Below are 18,036 nucleotides of genomic sequence, written 5' to 3'. Positions count from 1 at the left end.
GTGCGGCACTGCCAACCTGTCCCCCTGGCAGAGTGTGAATTTTTTAAAGATTCTTTCTTCAACCTAGATTATTTCCCCTGCCTGCAATTCACTTCTCTAGGATAAGTTCTACTCAGTTTTCAGGCTTTAACTGTTTATTAAACAGGCTTTAAACTGTTTTTTCACTTTAACTGTTATTTAAATGATGTCCCTCATTAGTTCCTCACACAGCAGTACTATTCTTTTCCTTCATGGCATGTATCACGTTTATAGTTGTATATCTATGCGTGTGTTTAGCTGACTATTGTCTGTCTCCTCCCCATACCTTGGTCACTATGAATGTAGGACTCCTCCTAATGTTAGCGCTATTTCAGATACTTAGCTTCAGAATACTTAGCTTCAGAAGGTGTATTGTAAACATTTACGTTCTGAATGCTGCTACATCTTAGGCATTGTTTTAGGCACTGGCTACGTAGATTGATAAAAACAAACTTCTTGTTCTCATGGAGTTGACAGTTAAATACAAAAAGCGATACAATAAAAAGATAAGTATATTCCTTTGATCAAGGACTCTCAGTGCAGGATGCTAAACAGATTGGATGTTATGAAAGAAAGAACACATGTCTCTCTTGCCCCAATCAGGGTCCCATACCTCAGATAGCCTCATTCTGTCTGTGTTTTTTTAACACTCCTGAATGTGACTTTTGCTCTGGCACTTAGAAACCCTCATCAATGGCATTCTTTGTCCTCCTTTCCATTTGTACTGGCAGCTGAGAAATTTGGCAATTCCTTACATAGTGAGTAATAGTAATACTTCTTTGCAGATGTAATGCACTATATAAATGGCAAGTCCTGTATAAACACTAAATAATTAGTCTTTGTAATAACCCTAACAAGATAGGGTGTAAAATTCTCTGTTTTGTATAGAAATACTGAGCCATTGTGAATTAAATTTGTGGGCTAGTAGCGGGATACATGTGGTTACTCTGAAATTCCTGACTTCTGTTTTTTTGACTCCCAAATAAGCGCTATCTACAAATGGTGTTTTCCAAATGCTGCACTTTTCATTAATAAATCCATTTAGATTATAGTTGAAAGTGTGTAAAATTCAAACATCTAGTAAGCTACTGACATCTTTAAATGAGAACATACGATTTTAGCAACCTAACTCTGGCAGTTCATTTTTTAATAAATCTCCCAGATAGCAAGTCTATTGAATATTAACTGTTTAAACGTTGATACTTATTGAGGTACATACACCTTTCCGTGGAATGCATCATGGGTTTAATGTAAGTCGAGTATGTAATGTAAGTTGAGTATGTAATGTAAGTCGAGTATGTAATGTAAGTCGAGTATGTAATGTAAGTCGAGTATGTAATGTAAGTTGAGTATGCCAAACTTCCCTCCTCTCTGTCCTGATGACTTGGTGCCAGTGTAATAAACTCTAGGGTGCCTCTTGAAGCACACATGAGTCCCGAAGTAGAATAATGAAACCAGAAAGCAATGACTGCAATGAGCCATGAGGACTTTTCCTAGGAAGTGTCATCATTTTGCTGCCCATGTTTCTGCAGAATGGGAATGTAGTTTAAGCTTGGACCCAACCCGGAATTCTAGCTGTGATTTTTAAAAGAGCAAGGATGGCCTGTCCCCATTGCTGCTACCCAGCAGAGCACAGACGCATACAGCTGTGTTTAAGCCTGTTGCTCCATTACATGTTGTTTAAAACAAAAACCATTGGTTTGGACATATAAACACTATTGATACTGTGTATAAAATAGATAACTAATGAGAACCTGCTGTATAGCTCAGGGAACCCTACTCAGTGTTCTGTGGTGACCTAAATGGGAAGGAAGTCCAAAAAAGAGGGGCTATATATATATATATACATACATACATATAGGTGATTCACTTTGCTGTAGAGTAGAAATTAACACAATATTGTAAAAGAACTATACTCCAATAATTCTTTTTAAAGAACCAAGCAAAAAATAATACACTACTATTAATTACTTTCATTTTGGTACTAACTTCTCTATTTGCAGGGCTCTGTATTCATTGCTAGTTAAGACTGAGTGATACTTGACATCCATCCTTACTATGTTACTTTTTCAGAATGTACACTTTTTTATTTAAGTACTGCTATAAAAGCTTCAGTAGTTGAGAAAATAAGTGCTTTAAACAGCATATTTTCTTCCAGGATCTTAAGCAAAGCATAATTTAAGGTTTCAAAATAAAGTTGCATGCTATACAAATCACAAGTGGGAGATGATGTAATTATTGAAGAGCATTCATAGATATATATTCAGATTTAAAAAGTAAATGTGCACCCTTTAGGAAACAATCATGACTAAATCATAACTTTATACAGAATTGATGTGTACATGCATGATTTTAAAAATAAAATGCCTTAGCTTTAGAATATGATGCTATAAAGATAATACTTCATGAAAGATTATTCTATATGTTATCATTTTAGTTTTTTCAATTGGTTAATATATCTTTCTGTACAGTCATGCTTTTCTTGAAATGCTTTTATAAGTTTGGAATTACGATTTTATTTTGAGAAATGTTAAGGAGTTTTGAAAACTTTTGTACCCCAGATAACACTTTGCTCTTCTGGGTAATGTTGTGAGCTTAAAAAATAAGAATGCAAATAGTTATAAAGGCATTGTTGATACACTTCCATAGCTGGATCCTAAAGGATATATCTGAGTACAAAGTAACCTGCAGTAAATCTTATTGTATTACCATTTCCTGACAAGGTTAAGATTAATGTTGTTTCTTGACCTACTTCACCATTTATGTAAACTGCACTGCAAGAAAAATACAAAACCTATGCCAATTTTCATAAAAGCTTAGCACAGATGCCAAGCACAAAGTATGTGCTCAGTACAAATGTGTTAAAAAGGGAATGATAGTTATTTTAAAATTAAGTACCGTTTACTTGTATTAACTAGGCATTTAGATAGATAAATAAAAGTATCTATAATATACTATAAAAAGTATCTATAATCTATAATATAATCTCTGCCAGTTAAAGACAAGATAAGCAATTAGTGATTTTGAAAGCAATTGAAGTGGTATATTGTAACCCAGGCAGGCTGTCTCTGAGCATCCTTGAAGTTGTCCTCTTTGGGAATATACTTCCTCATTTATTTTCTCCTCAACTATGCCCTATTTTTAAGGGTTTCATTCGTTGTTTTTTTTTTTTTTTTTTCTTTCCCTGTCAACAGCTTACTCCTATTTGCTGTGAGGCTTCATTTCACTGGCAAAGTAGTCTTTTTAAATAGAAAGACAAATTCCCAGGACTGCATATTATCTTCCTCTGCTTTTCCCAAGACACTCACTTGTAATTAAAATGTCCGTATTTAATTAAAATGCGTATTATTGTGCAGCTTTTGCAATCATTTTGTTGTTGAAATAAAAGAATAAAAGCATGACATATGTAGTAAAAGTGTGACACATGTCTTCTGAATGATTTCTAATTCTCAGTATGCTACTGAAAATATGCAGTGGCCTCTTCCAAGCGTGGAGAAGTCTGAGAAAATACAAAAATGCAGAATATGTTCAGAGGTAGCCTTTTGTTTAAGTGTCAAGCAGGATATTTCTCATGCAACTTCGGTTCTAAAGGGAAAAGCCTGAAGTATTCATTATAGCTATGTATTTGGAATTGTGCACATGCTATTAAGACTAGATATAATCAAGCTGATCGAAAAGTGTCCTTGATAGACTCTGCTCCTCTCTTTACAAATTCTTTATTTGTAAAACAAAACCAATAAGGTCACTTTTTGATAGCTTTGGTATGAGGATTAAATGAGTAGATACCTGGCATGGTTCCTTATATAGTAAGTGTCCAATAAATGTCACTCATTGCTAACATTATTATTATACTGCTAACATTATCATTATTATTATTATTTATGTGATGAGCTTCTCTCCTCCTGAGGAGGCTTAGATGATTAATTTCTAAAAGAAGAAGTTTGGATTCCACATCTCTTAGTCCCCTAACTACACCAAGATTCTGAGATTCATGTAACCAGAGTATTATAGTTCACAGCTGCTCACCACATGATTAAGAAACAAAATTAATTTTAGGAGCATTTGAACCTCAACAAAATCGGGTAGTCATGAGACTGCAGTGCACTGGTATACAATCACTGGTAAATCAAACCTTCTGTAATAATGAAGTGGATTTGCTGCAAATAGATTAGACAGGAAAATTTCATTTTACAGTAAAATGGTGACAAGTAAAACATTTTAAAAAGAGAACTGCCTTGAAAATCAGGTTGCAAATGTTCTGTTTTGGTCTCTTCCTGACAAATAACACAGGCTAGTGACAAAGTTGGGACTCAGTTGCCTCTAATTGCGATATGAATTACATGTGTATCAAAGACCACTGCCCTTTCTGTTATTTTATGCTTCATTCAGTTCTAAGATTTCCCACAATGTGTGTATTGCAAATATTAAAATCTCCATGATACTTAAAGTTTCTATTTGACTTTATTTTTTCACTTTGCCACATGTCTTTTCAGTATTAGCCAAATAGGTTGCCAAATCACCACTGAGTTTTAGAATCCTTTTCTGAAAACATATTCAGTTAATCTGAGAACTGCATTACAATTGATGTGCAGTTCAGTTCAGTTCAGTTCAGTCGCTCAGTCGTGTCCGACTCTTTGCAACCCCATGAACCACAGCATGCCAGGCCTCCCTGCCCATCACCAACTCCCGGAGTCCACCCAAACCCATGTCCATCGAGTCGATGATGCCATTCAACCATCTCATCCTCTGTCGTTCCCTTCTCCTCTTGCCTTCAATCTTTTCCCAGCATCAGGGTCTTTTCCAGTGAGTCAGCTCTTCACATCAGGTAGCCCAAAGTATTGGAGTTTCAGCCTCAACATCAGTCCTTCCAATGAACACCCAGGGCTGATCTCCTTTAGGATGGACTGGTTGGATCTCCTTGCAGTCCAAGGGACTCTCAGGAGTCTTCTCCAACACCACAGTTCAAAAGCATCAATTCTTTGGCACTCAGCTTTCTTTATAGTCCAACTCTCACATCCATACATGACTACTGGAAAAACCATAGCCTTGACTAGACAGACCTTTGTTGGCAAAGTAATGTCTCTGCTTTTTAATGTGCTGTCTAGGTTGGTCATAACATTCCTTCCAAGGAGTAAGCGTCTTTTAATTTCATGGCTGCAGTTGCCATCTGCAGTGATTTTGGGGCCCCCCAAAGTAAAGTCTGACACTGTTTCCACTGTTTCCCCATCTATTTCCCATGACGTGATGGGACCAGATGCCATGATCTTAGTTTTCTGAATGTTGAGTTTTAAGCCAGCTTTTTCACTCTCCTCTTTCACTTTCATCAAGAGGCTCTTTAGTTCTTCACTTTCTGCCATAAGGGTGGTGTCATCTGCATATCTGGGGTTATTGATATGTGATGTATGGCTTTTCAAAAACAAAATGATTATATGTTTTGTTTTATTTTGGTTTAAAGAGTAAACTTTAACTGGTCATTCTTTTTAGACCAAAAAGTTTCCCGAGAGTCAAAGATTCAGTGAAGCATATGTTTGTTTGTTTGTTTGTTTTCCAATTTAATTGAATGAAGGAAAATGAAAAGGAGTTGAGCCAAATGGCATGTACCAACCTGTAAACATAAAACAATTAGATAAATATGGAAGAAATATAATATTAGATGAAACTGGGATATAACAGTTTTTAAGTGATATCTACTTGAATCTATTATATATGCTATTTGCTCTCTTTTAATATTTAAATTGATATTAAATCTTGTTTTCAAAAGTTAGTTCCATATTTTAAAATTTCGTACTATTCAAGTCAAAAAACATTTGAAAATATACACTTCAATCACTAGAGAAGTTAGAGAAGAAAAGGTGATTTTTTAAAAATATCTAGTTTTGATTTTACTCACGGATATGATTGGTTTTTCTGCCAAGATATTGCCATTTGAATTCAGTTTTTATTTTAATCACTTAAATACACATATTAATTAAGAAAATTGGATAATTTAACTAAAAGTTCATATAATTTTATAATGTGACATGTACTTTTTTCCCCCCAAAAGGAAATGTTCATGGCAAGTAAGAAGAAAAGTTGCTTTTATAGAAGAGAGAAAAAAACTTAATTTCATAACTTTATGCAGTGTTGGCTGTAGCCATAGGCAATGCTGGAGTTTTATGTTTTACAGCTGCAAAAATAATTACATGAGCATTATCTAAGCAACGATCTTTAATGGATTATATTTTGTTAGCTTTTCATTATATACTATAAAAACCCAAATAACATAGTAAATGGAAAAAAAAACTTGATTTATCTGACTTAGATCTTTGATATTTTTGAAAGACATTTTGTTATTCATTGGTTTATTTGAGATATGATCTCAATTTGTAAATAAGATATAGTGTTACTAAATTGGTTTTTAGCTTACCAAGCAGAAAAGTTGTACAAACTATTTTTATTTGAAAATTATGTTACTTTTGCATGTATCAAGAGTTTTAAATATTTTCAGAAGTGTTATCTTCGATTTAATAATGTGATCCAGCAAAAGCACATACTGTTTGTTAAGGTCAATTCATTTGCTTTTTTAATAAACCTTACATTTTATTTGTGGCACATCTTAACACATAATAGTAATATAAGTTCATGAATGGTGGAAGTCTTTGTACTCTGTTCATTTATAATGTGCTAACAGTACCTGCAAGTTTCAGTTCAACATGGTTTCTCTTTGTGTCTATGTAATAGATATTTTATTACAATTAATAAGTATTGTGTCTACTGAAGTTAGACTTACAACAATGTGGTGTGATCATATTTCCTTTTTCCTTTTACTTGTCTTTCCAAAGATGGAGACACAGGTCTCCTTCTTAAAGTGTTATTTTCCAAGTGTTAATATTGTTCTACTGTGCCCAGGTTTTCTTAATATATAGATGAAAATAATGGTTTTGTTTGAGTGAATATTATGGCTTACTCAGCTGTATGCACACAGTTAGCTGGCATCAAGGAAGGAAAAGTAGAGAACTGCAAGAGTCAAGTATTAGGATTTTGTAAGCCTCTAAGCTTATTTGAGGCTTGAAACCAAAATTTAAGGGTGACTTTTGAAATCATAGGTTTTTTTTCATTGTAGTACTTCATCCATGAAAATATTTTAAAATGCCACTGAAATGGAAAGACATTCATTCCAGTACAGAATTGTAGTATCAGATATTTAATTCAATAGATTTTTAAAGATAAATAATATTTATCACTTCAAACCTATACAGTTAACATACTAATGAACATTTTGAGTATCAGGTTAAACTACTAAAATTAGTCAGGTTAAACTACTAAAATTAGTCACTTTATTACACACTGGGGGAAAAATGGGAGAAAGGTAGCTAACATTTTTGGACTTATCATTGAAGAGGGCATCTACATGCCTGCTTTGTAAATATGGAAACGGAAGTGTTAAGTAATGTGTTTGAGATTTCCTACCCTGTAAGAAGCAGAGCTGTGATTTCAGACTAATGCCAAAAAATTAGGATTTCTTGATGTTAGCAAGATAATGAGGACAGTTATACTATATTAACTCTTTTTCAAATACATGTTTAATTTCCACATTTTATTCCAATAATTGCAAACTGAATAATGCTGTTTCAGAGTTTGTTAGTATTATATTAATATCCATATGAGCTTATAGTATGAACAGTTTCCTCTTCTAAAAACTATCTTTAGTAATATAAATGATGTTAATAATATCTCCATCCTGTGCAGGTTTGAGAATTAAATAAAATAATATGTTGCTGTTGTTGTTTAGTCATCCAGTCATGTCCGACTCTTTGTGGCCCCGTGGACTGCAGCATGCCAGGCCTCCCTGTCCCTCATCATCTCCTAGAGTTTGTCCAAGTTCATGTTCATTGCATCAGAGATGCCTTCCAGCCATCTCATCTTCTGATGCTCTCTTCTCTCCTTCTGCCCTCAATCTTTCCCAGCATCAGGGACTTTTTCCAATGAGTCATCTGTTCACATCAGATGACCAAAATACTGGAACTTCAGCTTCAGTATCAGTCCTTCCAGTGAATATTCAGGGTTGATCTTCCTTAAGATTGATTGGTTTGATCTCCTTGCTGTCCAAAGGACTTTCAGGAGTCTTCTCCAGCTCCACAATTCGAAAGCATCGATTCTTTGGTGTTCTGGCTTCTTTACAGTCCAACTCTCACAACCATTCATGACCAGTGGGAAGACCATAGCCTTGACAATACAGACCTTTGTCGGCAGAGTAATGTGTCTGCTTTTCAACACAGTCTAGGTTTGTCATTGCTTTCCTGCCAAGAAGCAATTGTCTTCTGCAGTCACCGTCCACAGTGATCTTGGAGCCCAAGAAGAGGAAATTTGTCACTACTTCCACCTTTTCCCCTTCTATTTGCCATGCAGTAATGGGGCCAGAAGGCAATGGCACCCCACTCCAGTACTCTTGCCTGGAAAATCCCATGGATGGAGGAGCCTGGTAGGCTGCAGTCCATGGGGTCGCGAAGAGTTGGACACAACTGAGCGACTTCACTTTCACTTTTTACTTTCATGCCTTGGAGAAGGAAATGGCAACCCGCTCCACTGTTCTTGCCTGGAGAATCCCAGGGATGGAGGAGCCTGGTAGGCTGCTGTCTATGGGGTCGCACAGAGTCGAACATGACTGAAGTGACTTAGCAGTAGCAATGAGGCCGGATGCCATGATCTTAGTTTTTTAATATTTAGTCTTAAGCCTGCTCTTTCACTCTCTTCCTTCACCCTCATCTTTAATTCCTTTTGTTTAGACTCTTTAGTTCCTTTTTGCTTTCTGCCATTAGGGTGGTATAATCCGCATATCTGAGGTTGTTGATGTTTCTCCTGCCTATCTTGATTCCAACTTGTAACTCATCCAGCCCAGCATTTCTCATGATGGGCTCAGCATATAGGTTAAACAGACTTGGTGACAACAGACAGCCCTGTACTCCTTTCTCGATCTTGAACCAATCAATTGTTCCATACAGGGTTCTAACTGTTGCTTCTTGCCCCGCATACAGGTTTCTCAGGAGACAGGTATTCCCATCTCTCTAGTTGTCATGATCCACACAGTCAAAGGCTTTAGCGTAGTCAATAAAACAGAGATAGATGTTTTTCTGAATTTCCCTTGCTTTCTCTATAATCCAGTGAATGTTGGCAATTTGATCTCTAGTTCCTCTTCCTTTTTTACACCCAGGTTGGACATCTGGAAGTTCTTGGTTCACATAATGCTGAAGCCTAACATGCAAGATTTTAAGTATGACCTTACTAGCATGGTAGATGAGTGTGATTGTCCAATGGTTAGCACATTCTTCGGTACTACCCTTCTTGGAAACTGACCTTACTAGCATGGTAGATGAGTGTGATTGTCCAATGGTTAGCACATTCTTCAGTACTACCCTTCTTGGGAACTGGGATGAGGACTGACCTTTACCAGTCCTGTGGCCACTGCTGTTTCTTCCAGATTTGCTGACATAATGAATGCAAAACCTTGATGGCATCATCCTTTTGGGATTTGAATAGCTCTGCTGGAATTTGATCACATTCAGTAGCTTTATTAACAGCAGTGCTTCTTAAGGCTCACTTGACTTCTCACTCCAGAATGTCTGGCTCTGGGTGACTAACCACACCACCATAGTAATCTGGTTCATTAAGATATTTTTTATATACTTCTTCCATGTATTCTTTCCATCTCTTCTTGACTCCTTCAGCATCTACTAGGTCTCTGCCATTTTTATCATTTATTGTGCCTTTGGGTGGAATGCTCCCTTGATGGTTCAGATTTTCCTTAAGAGATCTGTAGTCTTTCCGCTTTTGTTGTTTTCTTCTATTATTAATATGTACCCCCTACCAAATCCACAAAAACTGACAAATACAGAATATACAAGATGACATTGTTGGTAGCAATGCCAGTGTCATCATTGCTGCCTTTTAACATTGCCCCTCACTCAGTGATAATGGAAAACACACAGTATTTTGAATTTAGTAATTTTGCAAATATGTCTAAAGTTTTTATAATGGGCATATTTAAATTGTAGTGATTAGATACTCTAATACACTAGTTTGAAATATCTTTAAAATACCTCAATCAAATCCATGTTGGAAGTATATTTTGCTTTAATAGTTTTGCTTGCATGTGTATTTATTTAATAATAGAAAGCATTGCCCCAATGTGTCATGTAAGTAAAAGGAGGATTCAATTATATTCATTAGTATATGGATGAGACAATGTGGGCAGTAGTCAGAGAAAAAATGCAAGGAAGAGATAAGCCAGATGCTGTCAGGGTACTAGGCAGCAGAAAACACTTGCCCACTGGCCTATGAAGAATATCAAATTATCCCCATTGTGTGTGTAAGGCCAGATATCATTATTAAACTGCATACGTCTGTAAGTAGATATAGATTTTCCAGGATGTATTGAGATAGCTGTTAGTAGTTGTTTACTATAATAAATATCTCCTTTGTGAAGTTCAGAGATAAGGGCTGTATATATCAGCATTGAGTGTAATGATTTAATCTTGTTTCTACAGTACTACGGGATGACTTCAGACAGAACCCTTCCGATGTCATGGTGGCCGTGGGAGAGCCTGCAGTGATGGAATGCCAGCCCCCACGAGGCCATCCCGAGCCCACCATTTCATGGAAGAAAGATGGCTCTCCACTGGATGATAAAGATGAAAGAATAACTGTGAGTATTTAATTCAGCAGTGGGGAACATTTATAAATCTAACTGTATGGATCTCCAACAAAGAAAAAGAGAAAAACGTGGATTCTTTTAAACACAGGACTGCAACAGCTCTCATTTTCAATTCTTCTTTAAAAGAAATGTTTTCATTCTCCCTGTATTGACATAAAAATAAAAGGAATATGCATGTTGTTTAGTTTGCTACTCAGTAAAAGAAAACTTTGATTTTACTGTCTGAGAGTTAACACTTCTATGTATCACATAATTATTTTAGTAACTCTGGTCATATCCCATTTCTAGATGTTATAGCAAAAAATTATAAATAGAATTCAGAAATACAGTATAATTTCCAGAAAGAAGCTTAAGTCACTTCAGAATTTTTATCTTTCGCCTTTTTAAATTGCTTTTGTGTTCTATAGAGTTTGATGTCATTTCTGAAAAGTAAAATCTTATTCTGAATGATGGTTATGATGGATTGGCCTCATTGCAAAATAAAATAATGTGACCTGATTATTGGATTTTGAATTTCTGCTGTGATGCGAGTAGAGAAGTAAGCCATCTGTAATAAGTAATGATGCATTTTTTTTTCTTGTTAACAGCAATTCTATGAGACTTCTTTGCTTTTTCTGCCTTACAAGGAATTGACCAAAGTACCTAAGTAACTGAACTCTCGTTGATTCTATGACTGCACAATATTCGCCTTTACTGTTTTTTGTTGTTGTTGTTGATGTTGCTGTTGTTCAGTTGCTCAGTCATGGCTGATTCTTTGTGACCCCATTGACTGCAGCATGCAAGGCTTCACTGTTCTTCACCATCTCTGGGAGCTTGTTCAAACTCATGTCCATTGAGTCAGTGATACCATCCAACCATATCATCTTCTGTCCTCTGTTGTCCACTTCTCCTTCTGCCTTCAATCTTTCCCAGCATCAGGGTCTTTTCTAATGAGTCAGCTCTTCGCATCAGGTGGCCAAAGCATTGGAGCTTCAGCTTCATCATCAGCTATTTAATGAATGCTCAGGATTGATTTCATTTTGGATTGACTGGTTTGATCTCCTTGTGAATTTATGGACCAAGATTTAAAGTTTCCCAGGAGAATGTGTGTGTAAAGCAAAGGTCTTCGCTAATGTTGAAGAAAAAAGTTATAATAATCGTATAGGACCACGTAATCCTAATAAATGCTTGTACTGTGTCTGAACCACTAGTTAGCAGATCAGTATGAAAATTAAGTGGCGGAAAAAAAAAAAAGAGAGAGAGAGTTGTGGTGGACAGGGATTTAGAGACCTTAAAGTAAAACAAATATTTTTTTTTTTCCTGCACTGATCTTAATTAGCATGAGCTTCTCAAATGATTTAATTTTAGGAATTAGTGTGAGAAGGACATAGCTCTACTTTTATGAGATGCTGAAAAGCCACATAGCAAAGTGGCTTCTGATGTCTCATATGCGGAAACACTGATTTGGGGGAAAAGAATCAAGAACACAGGGGAATAGAGTTCAGGGCCAAATGCTCCTTTTGTTATTGATAACAGATTCCTTTTAGACTTACGGAAAATTAAGATAATTTTTTCCTTTAAAAATATATTTTAAGTCATTTGATGACTCTTACCTGTAATTTCTATTTCCCTCCCTAATAATTCAAACTCATTAACATCATTATTATCCATCTCCTCCTCAGCTGTCTCCTGTCTGTGTTTAATACAAATTAATGCTAAATTTCTCAGCATTGGAGATGCAGCATTAACAGAAATCTGGCAATACCCTTCTGAAGCTATATTCTGTGATTAATTATACAGGTAAAACCATAATAGATAGCATAACATGTAGTGTATTAGACTATAATAAGTCCTATACAAATAATGATGTGGTAGACAGATTAATTAGGATTGGGGAGAATTTCAATTTTAAATATTAAGAGAGGACAAGTAATATTTTATATGAAGATGTGAAAAAAACTAAAGGAGGGATAAAGAGAGAGTGCTCAGACAAAATAGTTAAGTTCAAAGACCCTAAGTCAGGATGTAACTCTAACATTCAAAACAAAATGCAGAATAGTCATTGTGGATGGAGCAGAATGAGCAAAGGGAGATTTGTAGGAGATGGCATCAAGGATGGCAACTAGTCATAAAAAAGAACAAAATAGCAAAATGGTTGCTGTTGTCGTTCAGTAGCTCAGTTGTGTCCGACTCTTTGAGACCCATGAACTGCGGGACGCCAGGCTTCTCTGTCCATCACTGTCTCCCTATGTTTGTTCAAACTCATGTCCATTGAGTCAGTGGTGCCATCCAACCGTCTCATCTTCTGTCCCCCACTTCTCCTCTTGCCCTCAGTTTTTCCCAGCATCAGGGTTTTTTCATTGAGTCAGATCTTCACATCAGGTGGCCAAAGTATTGGAGCTTCAGCTTCAGCATCAGTCCTTCCAATGAATATTCAGGATTGATTTCCTTCAGAACTGACTGATTTGATCTCCTTGCTGTCCAAGGGATTCTCAAGAGTCTTCTCCAGCATTATAGTTTAAAAGCATCAATTCTTCGGCACTCAGCCTTCTTTATGGTCCAACTCTCATATCCATATGTGGCTACTGGAAAAACCATACCTTTAACTATATGAACCTTTGTCAACAAAGTAATATCTCTGCTTTTTAATATACTGTCTAGCTTTGTCATAGCTATCCTTCCACGTAACAAGTATCTTTTAATTTTTCAGTTGCAGTCACCATTCCACATTGATTTTGGAGCCCAAGAAAATGAAATCTAACACTATTTCCACATTTTCCCCATCTATTTGCCATGAAGTGATAGGACCAGATGCCATGATCTTAGTTTTTTAATGTTGAGTTTTAAGCCAGCTTTTTGACTCTTATCTTTTCACCTTCCACAAGAACTTCTTCCTGCCATTAAAGTTATATCATCTTCATATCTGAAGTTGTTGATATTTCTCCCTGCAATCTTGATTCCAGCTTATGATTCATCCAGCCTGGCATTTTGTATGATGTACTTTGCATAGAAGTTAAATAACCCAGGTGACAATATACATCCTTGACATGCTCCTTTCGCTAATTTGGAGCCAGTCCATTGTTCCATGTCTAGTTCTAACTATTGCTTCTTGTCCTGCATCCAGGTTTCTCAGGAGGCAGGTAAGGGACCTGGAGATTGTCATACTGAGTGAAATTAAGTCAGACAGAGATGGACAAATATCATATAATATCACTTTACATGTGGGGTCTAAAAAAAAGGTACAAATGAACTTATTTACAAAACAGAGATAGAGTTACAAATGTATGTAGAAACAAAACTTATGGTTATGAGTAAGAGAAGGCAGGGAGGGAGAAACTGGGAGATTGGGGTTGACATATACACCTACTGTATATAAAATAGATAACTAATATGGACCCATTGTATAGCACTGGGAACTCTACTCTGTGCTCTGCAATGGCCTATATGGGAAAAGAGTCTTAAAGAGTGACTGTGTGTGTATGTGTAACTGGTGCACTGTGCTGTATGCAGAAACTAACATAACATTGTGAAGCAATTGTACTCCAATAAAAATTAAGAAAAAAAAAATCTAACCAGACTATCTAGGACCTTGTAGTCCTTGTAAATAGTTTCACTTCCCCTCAGAACAAGGTGTGAAGTATCAGAGATTTCTCAGAAGAGTCCTCCACTCTCTGGAGTACACAGTAAAGAATGGTAATGGCTGAGAACAGTAGGAGCTTTTTCAGTAATCTCTCTTAGGAGGTAGTTGAAGAGGAAAGGTTATGTTCTGGATCTGCTGTGAAGCAATTGCCAACAGAATTTGCTAAAAGATTGGATGTGGCTTGTGAGAAAAAGAAAAGGGTTATCTTAGTCCATTGGTCTGAGTAACTGAAAAGGTCAAGATGCCATTGACAAAGATGCCATTAATGGTAGAAAGAGAAGATTTGAAATGGGAAGTATCAGGAGCTCAGTTTTAGACATTGTGATTTTGAAATTCTTATTGGATATCCAAGTATAAACGTCAGATGGGCAGTTGGAAACATGAGTCAGAACATCAGAGTTGAGGTTGAGGTTGGAGAAAAATTTGAGTTGTGGTAGACAAAACTAGTACTCATTACCAGGGAGTCCTCCCCTCCTTCTGGGCAGAAGAAAGGTTCTGCTTCTCAGTTTCCTTGCTCTGGGGCAAACCCATTTGGCTGGTTCAGCTTCATGAGCTAAGAGTGAAAATTAAAGATGTTAAATACTAGTGAGTGAGCCTCCAGCACTCTTTCTCTTTACCATGTGGCAACCAAGGACATAGGTTTGGGTTGACTACGGGAGTTGGTGATGGACAGAGAGCCCTGGCGTGCTGCGGTTCATGGGGTCGCAAAGAGTCGGTCACAACTGAGTGACTGAGCTGAACTGAACCAAGGAAGACACATGTTCCAGGACACCCAAAGAGCCTGGGTGCCTGAGTTAGGTGTAGCAGAACTTTCCACCTCACACTCCTGTCTTCCCCTGTGGTCATGTAGAAAGAAGGAGAAATAAGTTTTTGTTGTAGTAAATCACAGTGAATTTCTTAGCAGAGACTCATTAGCCTATCTTAATGAATATGGGCATCATCAGCATGTACATATTACTTAAATAACAGGAGACTGAAATCACCAAGGGAGTGATTATACATAGTGATTATACAGGGAAAAGAGGCAGAAAGAGCAATGGAGACTGAAAGGAAGCAGTCAGTCAGTAAGAAAAGAAGAAAACCACAAGGGTGGCCAACTGAAGATAGTGCTTTAAGGAGGTTGCAGTGACTGAGTCTGTTGCAGCCTGTAGATCAGGTAATGGAAGGATGGAGATTGACCATTGGAATCGACAACTTGGTGGTCATTAATGATCTTAACAATAGCAGTTTCAGTTTAATAGTGGGATTAAAACTCACTGAACTGGTTCAAAGGAAATTGGAAAGATTGAAATCAGGCACATTAAAATTGTATAGCCAATTCTTTCTGTATTGCATCTAATAAAATAGTTAAAACATAAAGGTGTTGTAGCATCCCATTTTGAAAGTCTAAGTTAATCTTAAAGGTTTTGTTTTGTGTGTATGCATATATATGTATCTATGCATTTTTTTGTGGCAAAAGTATAAAACTGCTACGGTAAATTTTATTTTTTAAAAAATTCTTGGAACTTCCTTTTATATATTAAACTAGAAGAAATGTTGTGGTTTATGCCAGAGTGCTTTATTATAGAATTTTCATGTACATTTTACTGTCTAGAAGATGCTATCCTGTAAATAAAGGGCACCAATGCATCCACACATTAGTAGCTTAAAATCAGAATAAAAAGCATCTCCTATCAAGAATCAAACACTTTAATGTTGAAATAACCTATGACTATGAAACAATGCCAAGATGTTAATGTATAAATAATTTTAAAATCATTTAAATGCTGCCAACATGATGATCCATGATAGTATTCCATATGCCAGCAAGTTGTAACATTTTGAAACTTTTACTGTTTCTAAAACCATCTGTGTGTTTTGTGTAAATTATGACTGTTAAACTGATAAAACACTGGAGGTAAAAAAGCACATTTATACATGCAGGGACATGATGAAAAACCAGCAGTTTGTATACAAAATTACTGCTCTTATTTAGATCATAATTGTTTTTGTTGGATTTTCTTCCCTTAGGCAAACTAAAATTGAGTAATTAAAACAAAAACTTAAAACAGAAACATAATGCCTGATGTTAATTCTAATTCTTTTTTTTCAAAAATGCAAAGTAAATTCTTAAGAGATGTTGGTTATTAGATATTTTTTGTGGTTCTTCTTTCCTCAGCTTTGTTCTTGAATGATTGTTTTCATTTCTATTGTCCAAGTACTTTGCCAAATGTGTTGAGTACAGACAAACAGGAGATTAAAGCACATATTATCTTTATGAAAGACATATGAAGATTGCATGATTATTGCTACAGTTTTGGTTATAGGAATTTCTAGAGTTCTTTAATGTGGTGGCTTTCTTTGTTGAAAATTTAAAGTACAACGCTCCCAGCTGTAGGAACAAAGCCACACCCTACAAAAAAGGAAAATATGTAATTGAATTGTAACTGCACCTGCATTTTTTGATGTTCTAAGTCATTTCTTTTTACCCTGACCAGTATTCCAAGCCAGATTTTGGATCTATGATGATTATAAACCAGGAATATATAAAAAGCATTTTCTTATTTTCCTACCTGAGAGGAGAATCTTTTAGAACTTTTTTGGCATGTATTTCTTAGAATAATTTGAAAGAGGCATTAGATGGTTTTTGTCTCTAGTGTTCTTTCTTTCTTGTCTTCCCCCACCCAAACCTGAGTATTTATATTGAGAATGAGAAACAGAAGGGAAGGCTGGATTAAATAGATTTACTCCATATATCTGAAACTTAGACATAACCATTATTATTAATAAATGAATTTTTCCCATAGAAATGAATTAGAGTACCTAAGACTTTTTTTTTTTTGCTGTAGAACATTTAAATATACTTTATAAAAAGTGATATATTGCTTTTATTTCACTATGTTTTAGAAATATTGTAGTTAAATTCAAGATTTTTTAAAAAGTATTCATTTTTTTTTGGCTGTGCTGGTTCTTTATTGCTGCATGGGCTTTTCTCTAGTTGCAGTGAGTGGTGGCTGCTCATTGTTGTGGTGTGCAGACCTCTCATTCCGGTGGCTTCTCTTGTTTCCAAGCGTGGGCTCTAGGGTGCACAGACTTCAGTAGTTGCAGTGAGTGGAGCACAAGCTAAATAGTTGTGGTGCGCAGGCTTAGTTGCTCCTCAGCATGTGGGATCCTCCCGGATCAGGAATCAAACTTGTGTCTCCTGCATTAGCAGGAGGATTCTTAATCACTGATCCAGCAGGGAATCCCCTCAAGATTATTTTGTATGAGTGGAAAACTGAGAATGTTATTAATAAGATTGGGGGAAACAATACCATATATTGAGGGAAGACATCTGTGTTCAAGCAAAAAAACTAAAATTGCCCTTGAATTAAAGAAAAAGATACATACAGTTGAAACTATATACCACAGATAAATTCCAAGACTACAAAAGGGCATAAGTGTGTGTAAAGATTGTCAAGTACAGAATTATGTTGGTGACAAGTAGACCCAAAAAGGTCAAGAAAAAGTTGTTAGCATGATTTTGAGCTTCTGAACGGAGTGAATCATCATTGGTAAAAAGAGAATAGAAACTTACTAGTGCCAAAATATTGTGAAATGGTATTAAGCTTCTTTAAAAATGTGCCATTTATTTTAAATTTGTAGACCTGGGGTAATTTTAATATTGTTACCTTAGTAAAAAGATAAGTATGTTAAAATCATGCTAGTTTTGGGAGAGTCACACAATTGT

At 36.0% G+C, this 18,036-nt stretch overlaps 1 protein-coding gene across 6 annotated transcripts in view; it reads left to right on the top strand.

Annotated features, from left to right (window-relative positions):
- The window catches only part of ROBO1 (roundabout guidance receptor 1), a 1,291,095-nt gene that overhangs the window by 1,130,150 nt on the left and 142,909 nt on the right, over positions 1 to 18,036 (top strand). For all 6 annotated transcript variants that reach the window (XM_045165076.1, XM_045165073.1, XM_045165072.1 and 3 more), the window contains one exon: positions 10,542 to 10,699. In XM_045165076.1, the coding sequence (XP_045021011.1) occupies positions 10,542 to 10,699 (158 nt within the window). The remainder of the gene's footprint in view (positions 1 to 10,541; positions 10,700 to 18,036) is intronic.

This window comes from Bubalus bubalis, chromosome 1, assembly GCF_019923935.1.
Source record: "Bubalus bubalis isolate 160015118507 breed Murrah chromosome 1, NDDB_SH_1, whole genome shotgun sequence".
NCBI classification, from domain to species: Eukaryota; Metazoa; Chordata; class Mammalia; order Artiodactyla; family Bovidae; genus Bubalus; species Bubalus bubalis.
The sequence above is the reverse complement of the archived record's forward strand: the minus strand, read 5'-3'. Positions and strand labels throughout refer to the sequence as shown.